This window comes from Delphinus delphis, chromosome Y (genome assembly GCF_949987515.2).
Source record: "Delphinus delphis chromosome Y, mDelDel1.2, whole genome shotgun sequence".
Classification (NCBI taxonomy): Eukaryota; Metazoa; Chordata; class Mammalia; order Artiodactyla; family Delphinidae; genus Delphinus; species Delphinus delphis.
The window spans coordinates 3,776,283-3,792,774 of NC_082705.1; the positions used below are offsets into that span (position 1 = coordinate 3,776,283).

A 16,492-nucleotide genomic window follows, 5' to 3' on the forward strand; every position below is an offset into this window, starting at 1 on the left:
CTCTGAACGACGCTAAAGACCGCTTTAACTTTTTAAGGCCCTGCCCAGGAGACAGAGTCACATCCCCTGTGATCTCTTACATTTCCTCCAACCGCATATTAGAAACTTTTCTTCATAATCGACGCAAAATGGCCACTGTTCTCACAATAGCCATGGCAGGTGAAGAAAATGCATAAGAAAAGTAAAAGATGACGGTGATGATCAAAACAGAAAAAAATGATGGGACAGCGGGGTAAGGCTTTGCACAAAGGGGACTCACACACCTTTGTGGAAACGGGGTGGTGGGGGGAACCTGAGGCAAGCCCAAAGGCAAGCCCAAATTTAAGGGGGCATTACAGGAGGCCTGAGGGTGGGGTTGATGGCCATGGAATGACAGTTCAGAGACGTGCACCTTTGAATCTCAGTGACTTTGACTCTCATGCTGCTTCACTCGCCTAAAGCTTCCCTAGTCAGAACCAGTCCTGCACTGCAGTTTTCCAGACGTGCTGTCGCACCCTGACGCCCTCACGCCCTGGTGTCACTGTATGCCTCTGAGCCTCAACTCCTCCATGAGTGAAATAAACGACCCAGCTTACTCGTTTCAGCGCCCAGCCCCTGGGCTCCTTACCCACCTGTCCTCCTCTCGGTGACCTGTCCCGAGAGGGGCCTTTCTCCCTCGGGTAGTAGCGCAGGGGATTGGGCCACAGGTCCTCGCCGATGATCTGGTAGGGGAAAGGGGCCCGGTCGGGACAGGCCAGGCCAGGCCAGGCCCACACCCCTTCCCCCGACCAACATCGCCATTGCTGAGGAGGCCCAGAGGCACCCCACCTCAGCAATCCTGCTAGATCCTACACAGCTGTGGTCAGAGAACCAGTTGAAGAAGTTAAGGCCGCTGTTGTTGTGCCTGCGGCTATACACCTCCTCTTCAAAACGACGGTGCCACTGAATTGGAGCGAGATGAGATGCCCTATATCCTGCGGGAAAAGGAGCGTGGGACAAGGGCCTAAATCACGTTTCAAGTTCACCTCACCCCATCTGCCCTCCCCCACGATCGAGGGAGCTGTCACTTACCAGTGACCTCAATGAGATACTCCTTAACAACCACCTCATTCTGGAAATAGGGGTTCTTCCGGAAAAACAACATGATCTTGCGGTAATCACTGCGATCTGCGAACTCCTCCACCTGCCGGACAAAGTGGAGGCGGAGGGTGAAATCTCTCTCCAGCAGACCTGCTCTTTCCTGCTTTCCGGAATAAATCATTTCCCCTCTCCTCCCCAGCCTGACCTTCAAGGTGGTCATGTAGCTAAGCATGTCTTTATCTTGGGTGCTAATCATGGCCGACATCCGGGGGTGGTTCACAAACTGCTTTTCGTCAAGGAGCCTCTAGATGGCGGAGGTGAAAGGGCTGGGAGAACAGAGCGAGCCTGGACAGCGGCCTGGGAGTGTCTGATCTCAAGGCCCCACTAGCATCTAGTCCTATTCCTTCAATACAGACTGCATGAAGGAACAATGAGCCCCTCGGGGTGTGCATATCTGTGCACTAAAACAGGGAGCCTCCGATTCTGAGAGGGAGGCCCTGATCTCCATCTGGACAGAACAAGCTTACTTCCGCACAGCAAACACTCCTGGCTCTAACTAGGATGCGCTTTCATAACTCCCCACTCTCACCTCCGTTTTCCCTGATGGTTATTCCAAGAAGAACCTGTGCACAAGACAACTCTTTTGTCTCAAGAGGCCCTGGTACTAATGACAATACCTTTTTGGACCTCTGCAACTAAAGCCCTAGTCTTACTTCCTGCTATGCAGAAAATCAGCATGCCCCCACAATTTCAGGATCACATTTCCCTGAGTGTGCCCACAATGCACAATCCAACGGATACATTTTGGTACCCAAACGGCCCGCTATGTTAGGTACCCCTTGCACTAGCCCGGCCACAACGTGGTCTCTCAAATACAAAATTAAGGATACAACTTTGACCCAGAAGCCAGGGATGCTCTGGATGATGGTGCTTCTGTGTTCCAGATAAGGCTTCCGCCTCCGAAGTGTTGTGACCTTGAGACGAAAGTGTTGTCGGCTGCACTCCCGATTCACAGGCTCCAGCTGTAACTGCAAGACCTTCAGCGCCTCCAGCGCCTCCAGCGAGGCGCTCTTCGGGGAAGGCCCTGGCTCTTCCTGCCCCTGCTCCTGGGGCTTCTCCTCCTGCTCTTCCGCCACCACCTGCTGCTGCTGCTTCTCCGCCACCACCTCCACCTCTTCCATCATGTCCTCCACAGGCTGCCAAAACACCTCCATGATCCGCGCCACCTCTCCCTCCAACAGGGCCGCGCATTGGCGCACCACCTCCCCGCTAAAGATGGCGGCCTCCTCGCCCCACCCATCAGCTAGGGCCAGCACCCTACCCACCTCCCGCACCACACCTGGGGACCCGCGGGCCCCTGCTTCCTGAGGACCCCCTCCCACACCTAAGATGACCCCGGGTCCCGCCTCACTGCCCATGCGGACCTGGTCTGAGCTGGGGCAGCGGCCAAGGTGCGGCAGTTGGAAGCTCAGCACGTGGGCCGAGCACCACGCAGGCCCAGCGACTACAATCGCGCTTCGCTGCGGACTGAATCGTTCCCAGGAGCCTCTGCGGTGAAGAGCGCTGAAACGCATGCGCAGGAGCTTTGGCCACCAGGCATGCGTGTCCAGGTGGCAGGAAGCAGCTCCAAGCCACGCCCAGGCTGCTCGGCCCCATCACGACCAATCAGGGCGAGGACAGTGGGCGTCACCCTCGGCTGCCTCGCCCCTCGCCCTGTGGAAACAGGCCGGTCTCCGGGATTACCGGGTCCCCCAAAACACCCCTTCTGCCCCCCGGATTTAGCAGCCCAGGTTCCACAAGGAGCTGGCCTCCAGGGAGGCCTCCGGCCTTGCGTCTGGGGTGCCCGGGTGCCCTGTGATACCTATGTGGCCTGTGCCAGTTGGAGCCAGGAGTTCCCGCTCCAAAATCAGGAAATCAGAATCCGGTTTGCCTCGGGACCTTTAACCACTGGGAACTCTCAGAAAATGTACAAGGAAATGCATGGTGGCCGAAGTTGCTGGATACTTTTCTTCCAGGGGACCGAGAGCCCGAAGCTCTGTGGCATGAGAGGGGAGTGTCCGGCAAACCCAGCTCTTTGCTAGACTTGAATTCCTTTGCTCAAGAGCAGAAAAGCCACGCAGTGAAGAGCTCCGTCTGAGTGTCTGTCTGTCTCCCCTCTGTCTTTCTGTGTGTGTGTGTCTGTGGTGTGTGCATGCGCGTTGTTGTTTCTGTATGTATCTGCTCCCTCCGTCTGTGGCCCACTCTCCTGGGATCCCCTCTGGATACTTAAACTCTCCGAGAAATTCTACCTTGCCTGGCACCAAAAGGGCTCTCCTCGTGTGTGATTGGCACCCACGGGTTCTCGGACTTTGTGTGACCACACGCTTGCATAGTGCCTTTCAAACGCTTGAGTGGCAGGCAAAAATTGCCTTTCTGCTAGCCAACATAAGGTGACAAGCGTCCCTCCGGGAACGGACATTGACACATGGCACGAGACGAAGTTGACTTGGCCATGCTGTGTTTTGAGAGACCGAGAGAGGGACGACACGCTTTGGTGGCACTGGGGAACGCCAGAGACTTTATTTGGACACGTGCGCACACACTGAGGTGCTGAGGACTGCACCACGCACGCATGCATGCCTTCACCACTGCCAACCCGAGGATGTGAATTTTGCCGACCCTAAGGATGCCCTGTGAAAGTGGTTCTGCTCTTGTCCACCTTCCAAATGAGATCACATCCCAGCCCAGCCCTTCGCCCCAGTCTTGTGGGACAGGGGAGCAGGGGTAGAATCCAGCTAAGCCATCACGGCCATAATCCTGAGCCACAAGGGTTGTCAGAACATTAGAGTGATGTCTTAAACCAGCAAAATCAGTGTGAGGCAGTCGGTTATGCCTCGGTGTGGGTCGGTGTGCCAAACCTTACGAAAAAAAGGCCAGGTGTTTCTCAAGGGCCTACACAGGGGTGGGGGGAAAGGTTGCTCGTGCACTGGAGAAGGAGATAAAGGTGGCTGTAGCTGAGATGGGAGTGGGGCTGGAGGGGTGGGGGGTGGGTCTTTCCTCTTCCGGGCCTGGACATCGGGCCCTTTGTGATTCTTGTGTACTTTGCATCCTCCCTGTCCTTCCACAGGTGCTTTCTTCCTCCCTCTAGTCTCAGCCCCTGGTCGAGGGTGCTGGCGTGTGATGCCCCTTACACTTTGCTCCACGGGTGGTATCTCCGGGCTGGATTCCCTGGCCTGGGGGCTTCAACTGGCCCACAGTTTACGTACGTTCTATAAGCTCTTTAAGCTTTTCCACGTCCCCGCGTCCATCCCAACGTCCACGCATGCATGACAGTAGTCGTGCCTATTCCTGAGCACGCACGTGCACACACGTGCCCCCCCACTCCCCCCCCACACACGCCACACACGGGCAGGTACCTGAGCAGAACTCTACACGTACCTGTTTCCACAAGAAAGGATTTTGGTCAGCGCTCCCTTGTTTACTGTCCCAGTTGTTTTCTGTCCCCCGCCTCCCCTCTGTGGATCTAGCCCATGTGCACATTTAGCTCCACGGGTTGTTCTTGGAACGATTGCCCTGCCTACGGGATGGTGTGGTTGAAAGTGGGTGCAGTGGGAGCTGAGTCACGTGCACCTGTGTTCTGTTTCCTCCCGGTTGCCTTGGACAGGGTGACCATGGGGAGCACGCAGGCTCGATTCCATTCCCCGTGCCCCTGTCTGTGGCATCATACAGGAAGACAAGGTGCTAGGGGCCCAGCCGACTTGGGACACGCTTTCCTCTTCCTGGAGCTCTCAGGTTGGTTCGCGTGTCCCCGGGCCGTCTGCTTAGAGAGGTGCTCCAGGGCTCCCTTTGCTCTGTAGGTGTTTGCCCTCAGCTGGTTTCTCTTTCCCCCTCAGGCAGCTGTGGGAGGCCACTGGGAACCAGGTCGTGGCTACGTGTGTGCTACAATGTCCTGAAGATGGATCCAGCACTTCGGTGAAGAAATTAGTCTCTGAAGGTGAGGCTGAAAAGAGGAGGTGGGCTCCCTTCCCGTCTGCCCTGCTGTTTACTGCTAAACACGCACAGAGCCCCCACCCTGATGGCCACCCTGGGAATCTTGCCTGCCCCGGGGGCCAGCGTCAACCCGTCCCTGGTGCAGAAAGCAGCACCCTCTTCATTCGCCGGGAGGCCCTCTGCCCACTCGGGGCCTCACTGACTTCGTCAAGGACAAGGCTACCTTTCCGTTCCTCTCGGTAGCTCTGTGTTGGCCGAGCCTACCGCTCGGCTGTAGGTCCGCTGACCCCCTGGTAACGGGTTGGCCAGGTGACACCGAAGAGCCTGACCTAGAAACCAGGGGCCCTGCCAGTGTCACCTGGGGCAGACCTCCTTCAGGTTCTGTGTGATACACAGAGAGAATGTGCCCCCAGCGACACCGGGCAGAGACGTGCCAGCAGAGAAGGGCATAGGGACCGGAGGATGTGATCGCTTTAGACAGGCAGCGAGGCGGGATATCTGACAGAGGGGCCCCCGGCCGCAGTCAGAGAAAGAGACACGAGCTCACGCGCTGAAAGTGTAGAGTCCCCAACACGGTCTCTGCAAATGCATCCAGGGCCCATTCTGTGATTGTATTCACCATAGACTTTGGCCAGGGATGCGATGCTAGAGATTCAGCCTGGGTCCACAGTGTGAGTGCATTGGCTACAGCCTGTGTCAGTGGGTTTACTGCTGAATATTCAGCCTGGGCCCATGGTATGACTCTGGAAGCTACAGCTTGTATGCAAAGATTTACTGATGGGGATTCAGCCTGAATCCACAATGTGACTGTCCTAGCCTGAGGCTGTATTGGTGGATTTAGAGCTAGGGATTCCGTTTCTGTCAAAATACTTACTGGTAGTGATTCAGACTGTGTCCAGGTATTTACCACTGGAAATGGAGCCTGAGTCCACATATTTACTAATGGAGATTTAGTCTGTGTCTACTTTGTGACTGTGTCAGCTGCAGGTTGTGTCCAGGGATTTACTGCTGGAGTTCAGCCTGGGTCCACTGTGTGACTGCAAGGTACAGCCTGTGTCCAGGGAATTCCTGCTGAAGAGTCAGACTGAGTCACAGTTCAAATGTACCTGCCTCAGGCAGTATCCCAAGTTTTGCTTCTGAAGAATCATACTTGGTTCCTGGTGTGACTATATCAGATACAGTCTCTATCCAGGGTTTACATTCCACGATCAATGGTGTGCATGTTTCAGAACCAGCCTCTGTCCAGGCATTTTCTTCTGCAGATTCAACCTGGATCCACGGTGTGACTGTATCAGCCTCAGGCCTTGACCAAGGATTTACTTCTGGAGTGAGAGCCTGAGTAAATAGTGTGACTTTGTCAGATATAGGTTGTGCAAAGGGATATCCTGAGTCCATGGTGTTACTACATCAGCCAGAGGATGTGTCCAGGTCTCTACTGCAGGAAATTAAGCCTGGGTAAGTTATATGATTGTATCAGATACATTCTCTGTCCACTGATTTTCTGTTGGAAGTTCAGTTTGGATCCACTGTATAACACTATCAGATGCAGGCACTGCCCAGGGACTTAGTGCTAGAGAATCAGCCTGGGTCCATAGCATGTCTACATCAGTTGCAGCTTGTGTCCATGGATTTACTGCTAGAGATTCAGCCTGGGTCCACCATGTGAATGTGTCAGTTATAGTTTTTGTCCATGGATTTATTTCTGAAAGTTCACCCTGAGTGCACTGTGTGACTATATCAGTTATAGGCTGAGTCCAGAGGTTTACTGCTAGAGATTCAGCCTGAGTCCATGGTGTGACTGTATTAGACACAAGATGTGTCAAGGACTTTACTCCTGGAAATTCAGTCTTTACCTGTGGTGTGATGGTATCAGTTATTTCTGTCCAGTGATTTACTGCTGCAGTTTCACCCTGGGTCAACAATGTGACTGTTTCAGTTTCAGATTATGCCCAGGGATTTACTTTTGGAGATTCAGCCTGGGTCCAGAGCGTTAATGTACCAGCTTAATTTTTTGCTCCAGGGTTGATTATAGCAATAACTGACTGAATCCAGGGTCTCATCGTGTCAGCTTCAGACTGAGTCCACAATCTATCTTTAACACCTTCAAACTCATCCCAGGGCCTGACCGTAAAAGCATCATGTTGTATCCAAGTTTCCACCTTATCGGGTTGGTTCCAGGGCTTGACTATTTTCCTTTGTGGACTGTATCCAGTGGTGGGATGTTTTGATTACTGGCTCTGTCCACAGTGTGACTGTCTCCATTTGAGTCTGGAACCAGTGTTTGACATTTTCAGCTTCAAACTGAGTCCAGGATCTGGCTAGATCACCTTCAGATTGGGCCCAGGAGTGGGCTGTTTCAAATTCTGTCTCGATCCAAGGTTTGCACGCATCCATCCATTTGAGTATTCAACCAAGGTCTGACTCTATCAGATTCAGGCTCAGACCAAGAAATGATTGTCGGAGATTCAGGTTGGCTCCAGGTTCTGATTTTATCAGTTTGTGTTTGCAACCAGAGTCTGACAGCATCAGCTTCACGCCTAGTCCATGCTATGACTGTATTAACTTTAGACTGTGTCATGAGTCTGAATGTAGATGATTCAGGCTTTGTCCATTGTTGGATACTACCAGCTTCAGACTGAATCCATGGTCTAACCACGTCAACTTCAGGCTGAGTCCAAGAGTGGAGTGTTTTAAAGTCTGCCTGGGTCCTCTCTCCCATTTGATCAGGTTTTGTCCAGAACCAAGATCTGGCTGTACCAGCTTCAGGATGGCTCCAGGGTCTGATTGTTTCAGTTTCAGTGTGGGTCCAATATTTGATTGCATCTGCTTCTGGCTGAATCCAATGTCTATCTTTACCTTCTTCAGTCTGAGTTCTGGGTCTGACAATTTGGAATTTAGTCTGAATCCAGGGTCTGCTTCCTTTAGTCTGTAACCATGGTTTGGTTGTATCGGCTTTTAATTGAGTCAAAGGTCTTGCTGATTGCATTCCTGACTGGGTCCAAGTTTGGACAATGTCGGCTTCAGGCTGAGGCCACGGTCTGATTGTACCAACTTTAGAGTGGATTAAAGGATCACTTACCTTAGTAACTATATGAACCAAAAGCCATGTTGTATCTTTAGTGTGCATCTGGGGTTTGACTATATAGTGTCATGTTTATTCAATGGACTCCTTCTACCCACTTGACTTAAGGATCTGATCGTCCTTGTCTTATACTGGGCCAAAGATGTAATTGTATTGACTGCAGATGGAGCTCAAGTAAAGTTCCTATTAAGAGTTGATGCAGTCCAAAATTGAGTTGACTTAGATTCAGGGAGAAGCCTGTATTCTTCTGTCTTTTCTATAGGTCCTTGGGATCTAACTATATTTAAGACAGGCTGAAACCAGGGTTCCAAGGTATCAGTTACCATAGGATATTGGGATCTCTCTTCATATAGTATGGAATGAGCCCAGAATCCAATTTTATTAACAATTAAAGGGACCCATGGTTGCAAGTTATAAGTTACTGGTTTAACAACAGCATCAACTCTATCAGCTACATGATGTATTTGGCTTCTAACACTCTCCTCACTAGATTGAATTTGCATAACTATTCCTGTTTTATCAGGCACAAAATGGGTCCAAGGTCCAACAGCAGGTGTAATTTCTAGCCAGGGTCTAGCTAGAAGTTGACCATGGAAAGGAGCCTTAGTAGACTGAACTTGAGACTGAACAGTATCAATCTCAGAATGAACTTTTGATCCATCTATGTCACTTGAAAACAGAACATGTGATCCACCAGCATTACCTAACGGTGGAGTATGAAGCCCAGTTATACCACCTAAAGGTTTAACCCAGGATCTTAGTGAATCTGTCATAGTTTGATACTTACATTTCATTGCGTCTCTGTGAGGAAGGTTCCAGGGTGTAGGTATATCAGGTGTTGGAGTGTTCTGAGGTCCAGACAGAACAGAAGGATCAGAAATATCAGCCACTGGGGTACTCCAGGGCATAGCTGTATGAGAAGGATCCCATGATGTGGCAAGAGGAGAGGTCCAAGATTGTACCATTGGGAATGTGCTAGCGGAGGAGAGCTGACTGCTTTGAAGGCGTAACTGTGTGCTGCCAGGAAATGAGTCTCCATTATTTGACCCAAAAAGTACTGGAGGAGGATTTCAGCGCTGTCTGTTCAGTGGGAAGGTACCTAATCTTCTCCTCCACGACTGTTCAGAGAATCCATGGGAGGTCAAAATGGTAGAGGCCCTGTGCAGGCTAAGCCTGTCTTGTATACCACGTCCTACCCCAGGAGAAAAACTGCAGGGTAGAGAAAAAATAGGATCCAGTGGCTTCTGGGGTGCCTTGATTAGCCATCTCATCCAAGATAGGCAGGGGGCTGTCTTGGTCACAAGAACTGGGTCATAACAGGCCACTGAGGACTCACTGACCAGGCCTACCAGTTCCCAGTGGTTGCCAAAGTGACAGAGAACAGGACTACCCTGCTGTATCTGAATAAGGCAACAAAGATAACCCATATATATATGAGATAGATAGGCATATATTAAATACATAAGAAACATATCCACATTACATATAGGTATATAAGTGAATTATAAGATACATATTTATACATTATGTATATGCTTAACATTGTTTATAAGGACATTAAAATATATAAGGTTTATCTTTTTTTCTACCACATATAAATTCCAAATGACATGACAAACATGTGCCTACTTCAAGGAGGTCCATTAAACCACTTAGGTACAAATAACCATAACGCTGATTAAAAGAGGAAAATAGTAGGGGGAATTTAGAGAACATTATAAAAAGTAAACTACATATTCAGCAACTTTATTTGGATGTCACTTATTATCCCCTTAGCTGGGTATTTCTAGGCAGACTACCTCTACTGCTTTTAGTCTGGTTCAAGCTATCATTCCTGCTTCCTTCTCACCCATCCTTATCCCAGCATTTGTTCTCATCCAAGCAGGCAGAATGACACTCAGAGTAAAGGCCAAGGGCTTTATGTTGTTACCCCCTGATCCCAACGCTTAACATTTTTCCTTTGTTCATTTTGCTACAATGCAAGCATTGTAACCTCCTGTTCTTTCCATAGTTTCAAAGATTATTTTTAGTAAGTTCTCTACTTCTCAATGAAAATATTCCAGCTTTATTTTATTTTCTTTTTCTTTTTTTTAAAACATCTTTATTGGAGTATAATTGCTTTATAATGGTGTGTTAGTTTCTGCTGTTTAACAAAGTGAATCAGCTATACATATACATATATCCCCATATCCCCTCCCTCTTATGTATCCCTCCCACCCTCCCTATCCCACCCCTCTAGGTGGTCACTAAGTACCATCCAGCTTTCTTTTTGATCTGAAGAATAAATGTCTCTATGCATCTTCTTTTACATAGTGATGATATATGTTTACATATATCTATATGATTATGTAACCCTCATAAAGATTACATCTGTGAATTGCAGTGGAAAAAACTTTCTTTTTTTAAATTAAATTTAATTTATTTTTTATACAGCAGGTTCTTATTAGTTATCTATTTTACATTAAACTTTTTTTATGTATCGTTTAACGTGACATCTACCCTCTTAAATTTTTAAGTGTATCGTATAACATTTGTCAATCTGTATACAGTATGTTGTACAGCATATATCCAGAATTTATTCATCTTGCATAAATGAAAGTGTACATATATTTCATAGAATTTTACACACATTTTTATATGTTACCCCCAAAGGTAACTGCCCTTATACAGTAAGTACCCAGCAGTCTTCTGGATGACTCCAGATGCAAAAATTGTTACTTTCAGTCGGGTGGATATGTTGATGGTGGCAGAATGAGAGGTCCACCAGCTTAACTGACAGCTTCTTGTACTGTTCCCAGAGTTACCGTGGTCTGAAGGAACAGATATAGGAAGGATTGTGAGATATGGGTTATTATGTCTCTTAAGTATTTTATACCATCGCTTCCTAAGATTTTTACAGTATATCTTTCAATTTTTTTAATTACATAAAATTCCTGAAATACCCTCACTTCTTTGCTTCCATCCCATCTCATATACACTTATGTTATACACTCTTGGAATTTGTAGCTGTTCCCAAATCCTTGCTAAACAGAATAATAGAACACAGAATAATTGTAACCATTGATAGTTACTTTACTTCCTTAAGGACTCAGTTGTTTCTCCCTGTAAATGGAGTAATATGGATTTAATTATTAATAGTTTTTAAAGTTTCCATTTTATTTTCTGCTTCATTTGCTTTTTTATATTAATTTCTAAACTACATTTATGATACAACAGACCATAACTTTTGTGGCTTACTCTGATATTGGTATACCCTGCACTGTCTGTATGAGCAGTTATAACAGCTCTTCCAGAAGATGTTATAAGTGTGAGAAAGCAGTATTTCTTCCCTCCTGATAGGGTATCGCAGGATGACCACCCCTGTGTCTCCTTTGACTTGATCTTTTCCAGCCTATAGCCATGTAAGATACCTTCCTGGTCCGTGACTCCTGAAATGTCAGAGTTTAAATGTTTCCTAAGGGAAAAGAAAAATAAAGAACATAATAAAATTAGAGTGAGAAAAACATCCATTTAAGCCAAAATGTCTGCCAGTATAAGGTCTTTTACTTACTTAGTAATATAATCCAACAAATTTCTACTTTATATCCCTGTAAACTGAAGTTCTACATTACACACTGAATACAATTTGAGTTGTAGAACTTCAAGCTTCCTTTTTAATATATTTTCCAAAGAAGATAAACGTCCTTTTAATGCATCAAAATCCAAAGCCAATATAGTTAATTGTAATGAAGCAAATATAAAAAATAAACATAACTATGATTCCCTTATGGGTCTAGGGATACTTAAAGTTTAGTCAGACAGCTGGCTATGGAGAGGATCCACCAGCGGCTCATGAATAATAATGCCCTGGCGGGTTTCAGCCATGGATACTAGCCATGGGGTGTCACTGGATGCTGACGGTGGGGCAGTCATTGGGGTCGATGAGCTTAACCACTGCTTTTGAGAATTAGGTACTAAAAGGGTCAGATAGGAGGGGAAGAGGTAAACATAACATGACAAACAACATCTTGTTGAATGACTAATGAGATTTGTCATCCTACATTTTTTATTTGATGAAGAGGGAAAAGAGGAGAATACAGAGAAGAGTAAGAAGGGATAAAGGTTGCAAAAATGGAAGATTAAGGGAAAGAGAAGAATGAATAAGAAATAGGAAATGAGATTAAAAAAATAATGAGAAAAACAGAAGATATTTTAAGAGGTTAAAGAAAAACAAAAGTATCTTCCCCAGTACTAAGACAAAAAAGAGGAGAAAAATCCCAGGTATCTATAACTTACTACCACATCAGTGAAAAAACAGTCCCCAAAACTGGTAGAAGCAAAGTGGAGCTTTCATGTTGGCTCACGTGTATGTGAATGCAAGAGAGGATTCTAGTAGAATAGCTCTCAAGGTTGAGAGTGAGATTACAGAGTACAGAATGTCTGACATCACAATAACTACTAGTGAGATAGCTACCTTCCTTCTATCACAAGTAATCAACTAGAAATGTTATACGTAAGAAATTTAATGAAGTTAAATATTTTTAAATTAAAATTTTTATCTATCTCAATATTAACTTTCATTTTTGGAATGGGCCAAGCAATATCCCAGTTCCACACCATGAAAAAATTATGATCTATTTGGGCATTACCACGTGGCTTTCTTTACCTACTACATACTACTTATTAAGTAAAGGAATTAGGTAGGCCTATATGACCTGACATAGAAGTTAATGAAATACTGATTGATTATAGTTTAAATAATTTACAGATATGAATACACAAATGATACCATATTTTACTTATACACTTATTCACATGCCCATACCTACTTACTCATCACTCTCAACTCAGGAACACTTATTGTATAAATTTGTAGAAAATTATCTCAAGACCTAAATTCACTTTGCTATGATGGCAGTCTGGGGCAAAGAGAAACTATTCAATCATTGTTTGCCAAAGTCCTCACATAGAATGTGCTATATACGGAACACATAAACATGAGGAAAGAAGCTTTTACCCTAATTGAGTTTTCAATTTAGGGGAAGAGTATGTTATTTAAGGTGAATTTCTGCTGGCCAATCCAGTATAAAATCAATTATATAAGAATAAATTTATATTTCATATCATATGAGTCATGAGGTAGCAGCTAAGTCAGCTTTATGATTTTATCAGAAATCTGAGTTCATTCTATCTACTTGGAAAATTTTGTACTTGACATTCATCCTCGAGATGACTGAAAGATGCTTTCTCTATTCCAAAGAAGAAATGAAATAGGGCAAAATCTCATACCTTCCAGCTGAGTCAGACATTTAAGTCTCAATAAGTAGCCTTTTCTGACACTTCCAGTGCTCCCCATTGTATTTCTCCCTTTATTTCGTACCCTGTGCAAGGAACTACTCTTATCAATTCAGCTTTACAATAACACTCAGAAACATTTTAAAGTAATAAATTTGTAAAAATGACCACTCACAAACAAGAGGAGCACAAAGCTATAATAATGAACTATGGAAAAACTATGGGTATTAAACTTACGCTTGAATCAAAATCTGAAGGATGAGTAAAAATCAAGCAAACAGAATTTGAGAAGGGAGTTACTACTCTTTAAATAACTTGTTTAGAGGAAAGAAAGCATGTGGTATCCAAGGTATTTAAAGAGAGCCAGTTAAAAGAAAGTAAAAAAAAAAACAAGAGAGGGGAAGCCTCATAAGGGCAGAGAAGGAGACACTTACTCAATATAACCCTGTGAGAAATTCTCAGCACCCCCTCTTCTTCCAGCAGTGGTCATGAAGTTTTTTTGTTTTTTTTTTTTTTTCTCATTTGTAATTTTAATCGAAAGCATTGCTATTCATTTTTTAAAGTCTTTCCTTATAAGCACCAAATTTTAATACCTATATCAATTTGGGGGGAAAAGAAACTCCCGTCAAGAGCTTCCCTCCAGAAGAAAACAATGATGTTCATTCTTCCAAACAATCAAATTCGAAGTCTACCAAAACAGAAACAAAAGAAGCCCACACAGAAAAACAAAAACAAAAACAAAAATCACATTCTAGAGGTTCAGTGCATTTAGCAGCCTTCACTGTGCTGTCTAATCATCCTTCAAAAAAATAACACCCTAGCTCACCAAAATATACACTTTCCATTTGATTTTTAAATTAAAAAATAATTAAAAAAAGGAAACTTGAAGGAATTCACAACTAATTGCCTGACTCCTTTCGATGTCATGTACAGCATATGAAGGTCAGGAAGGCTATTTGCAGCACACATGATTAGGGGAAATTGATTTTCAAGGTTTAGCTTTCTTCCAAACAGTGTAAAATACCCACAATTCCAAGTATGAAGGGACACAGACGATCTCCTTCGAGAATTCCACAGGACAATACAGGTGCCCCAGCTGTTCTTCATAGAGTGACAGGGCTTCAGTCAAATTGACACAGTTTCCCTGTGTAAAATATTTCCCATCCTGTTTCAATACTTTCATTGAGAGGTCAAGAATCAGTCTGAGAAACTCCCATGTGGAATCTTCTTCCGGAGATGTGGAGATTGGAACAGCTGTCAAATCATTAATCACATAATCAAACTCTCTCCCTTCTTTGGCGTACCTCTTCAGTACTGGAATACAGTCTTCTATTAGAACCTGATAGCAGTCTCCTTTAAGATTGTCTAGGACATCACCACATGTTTTTCGCATGTATTTCTTACATCCGTCAATCACCATTTGGTCAATCTCTACCATAGTGACCATCTTTGGTTTCAGTTTGACTATTTCACATAATATGCCCCCATCTCCGCCTCCTAGAATCAGTACATCTTTGCCAGTGTAATCTTCTTTGCCGCTGCCCATGATGGCCCGGGTATACGCCAGATCACTTTCCGCCAAATTAACATCCCCACTGAGGATGAGAATATTTCCAAATTGTTTTGAGTGTAAAATTTTAATGTTCTGGTAAGGTGAGTCTTCATCATACACCACTTCATCTATGTCGTACTCAACCAGGCGGCCATCTGCAGTGGGCCAGTATCTGTCAATGGCCCCTCCTCGAACTATGGGTGGTAATCGCTTCACCCGCTCAGTACTGTCCTGACTCAATTCTTTCATTCTTTCTTCTACTTTGTTCAAAAGACTGTCAACTTCTTTGCCTTGTGCATCACCGTCGTAACTCTGAAGGTCCAGCAACACCAATCCATGCGGGTAAATTCTCAAATTGGCAAAGCTGCCGTTTTTGTTTACGTAGGTCGCTAAATAGCCATGGTCCTGCCAGGTGTGCACCGACTCCATCATCCCCTGCTCCTGGAAAATGGACTGGAGGCCTTTCAGAATGGTCTCACCATCAGCTTTGGTGCCGAGCATGAAGTCAAGGGTGCTGTGCCGTGCTGCTGCCATAGTGAGGCGAGGCCCTGGGCCATGTCTGGGGGAGGCGGCCGGGGAGACTGGGGGGCCGCGCGGCGTGTCAGGCTGCGGCCCGGTCATGAAGTTTTATACTGGGTTTTTAATTATTTTTAAAGGTAACAGAAAAATATTCAAGGACTGAGGTGATATCAAGATGGCAAACTAGGAAGCTCCAGGATCCCATCCCGCATTCCAACACCAACTCAACAGTAATATATTAATTCAAGTACCTTTGTGGGAGCTCTAGAAACCAGTCAGGACCTGCAGCAACCAAGCAAGTGCACAATCAGAAAAATCCACACTCAGGATCTTAAGAAATTCCATAGCGCTCTTGTCCCAACTCCTCCCAGTCTCAAAACCCTGCAGTTGGAAAGAAACAACCTATCCCTGGTTCCTCCTACAGGATGGAAGAAAAAAAAAAAAGAACCAAATGTTTGCCATTTTATGGACTGATGGTGGCCAAAGGGTTGGTTTCTGTCCTTACTGACTGAAAGCTCAGAAAGGTTTGGAAGCATAGTTTGGACATAGGTTGGAGGCCACTGAACAATGGCAGGTGCCACAGCATGTGAAAACTGCCGGAATAGTAAAGACCTGCGAGTGGCTGAGTACGAGAGATTACGGGAACAGGAATATAATGGAACATCTCAGGCCCTAGGAGAAACAAGACTGGGCCTCTTAGAAAAATAAGACATGTAAAAGTAGAGGAAGCCTACTTCCTCTACTGTATATAGGAAACAATTGACAAAAAACTACACGTGGAAGCCTACAGAGGCACATACCCAGAAAAGGCCTGAGAAGACCCAAATCTTCTCTCCATAATAGTTAGTAAATGTCTTCTCCTGCACCAACCCAGACTGCAATGTTTATTACAAATGCCAGATATTCAAAAAAGAGATAAAAAACAAACAAACAAAAACAATACAACAGGAAAGCATGGCCTATTCAAAGGAACAAAATAAATCCCCCAAAAACCAACCATTCAGATATTAAATCTTTGGACTTATTTGACAAACAGT

The 16,492-nt window shown here is 45.6% G+C and overlaps 2 protein-coding genes across 2 annotated transcripts; both read right to left on the reverse strand.

Moving 5' to 3' along the window:
- Positions 1-449: 449 nt before the first annotated feature.
- LOC138413983 (testis-specific Y-encoded protein 2-like) lies at positions 450-2,633 on the reverse strand. The gene is made up of 5 exons (XM_069540392.1): positions 1,950-2,633; positions 1,265-1,342; positions 1,051-1,162; positions 808-953; positions 450-701 (listed from the first exon to the last, which is right to left on the reverse strand). The coding sequence occupies exons 1-5, from the start codon at positions 2,631-2,633 to the stop codon at positions 450-452; spliced, it is 1,272 nt and encodes a 423-aa protein (XP_069396493.1).
- Positions 2,634-13,902: 11,269 nt separating this feature from the next.
- LOC132419224 (spermine synthase) lies at positions 13,903-15,540 on the reverse strand. Its single transcript, XM_060003221.1, has one exon. The coding sequence runs from the start codon at positions 15,468-15,470 to the stop codon at positions 14,373-14,375; it is 1,098 nt and encodes a 365-aa protein (XP_059859204.1). The 5' UTR covers positions 15,471-15,540; the 3' UTR covers positions 13,903-14,372.
- Positions 15,541-16,492: the final 952 nt, after the last annotated feature.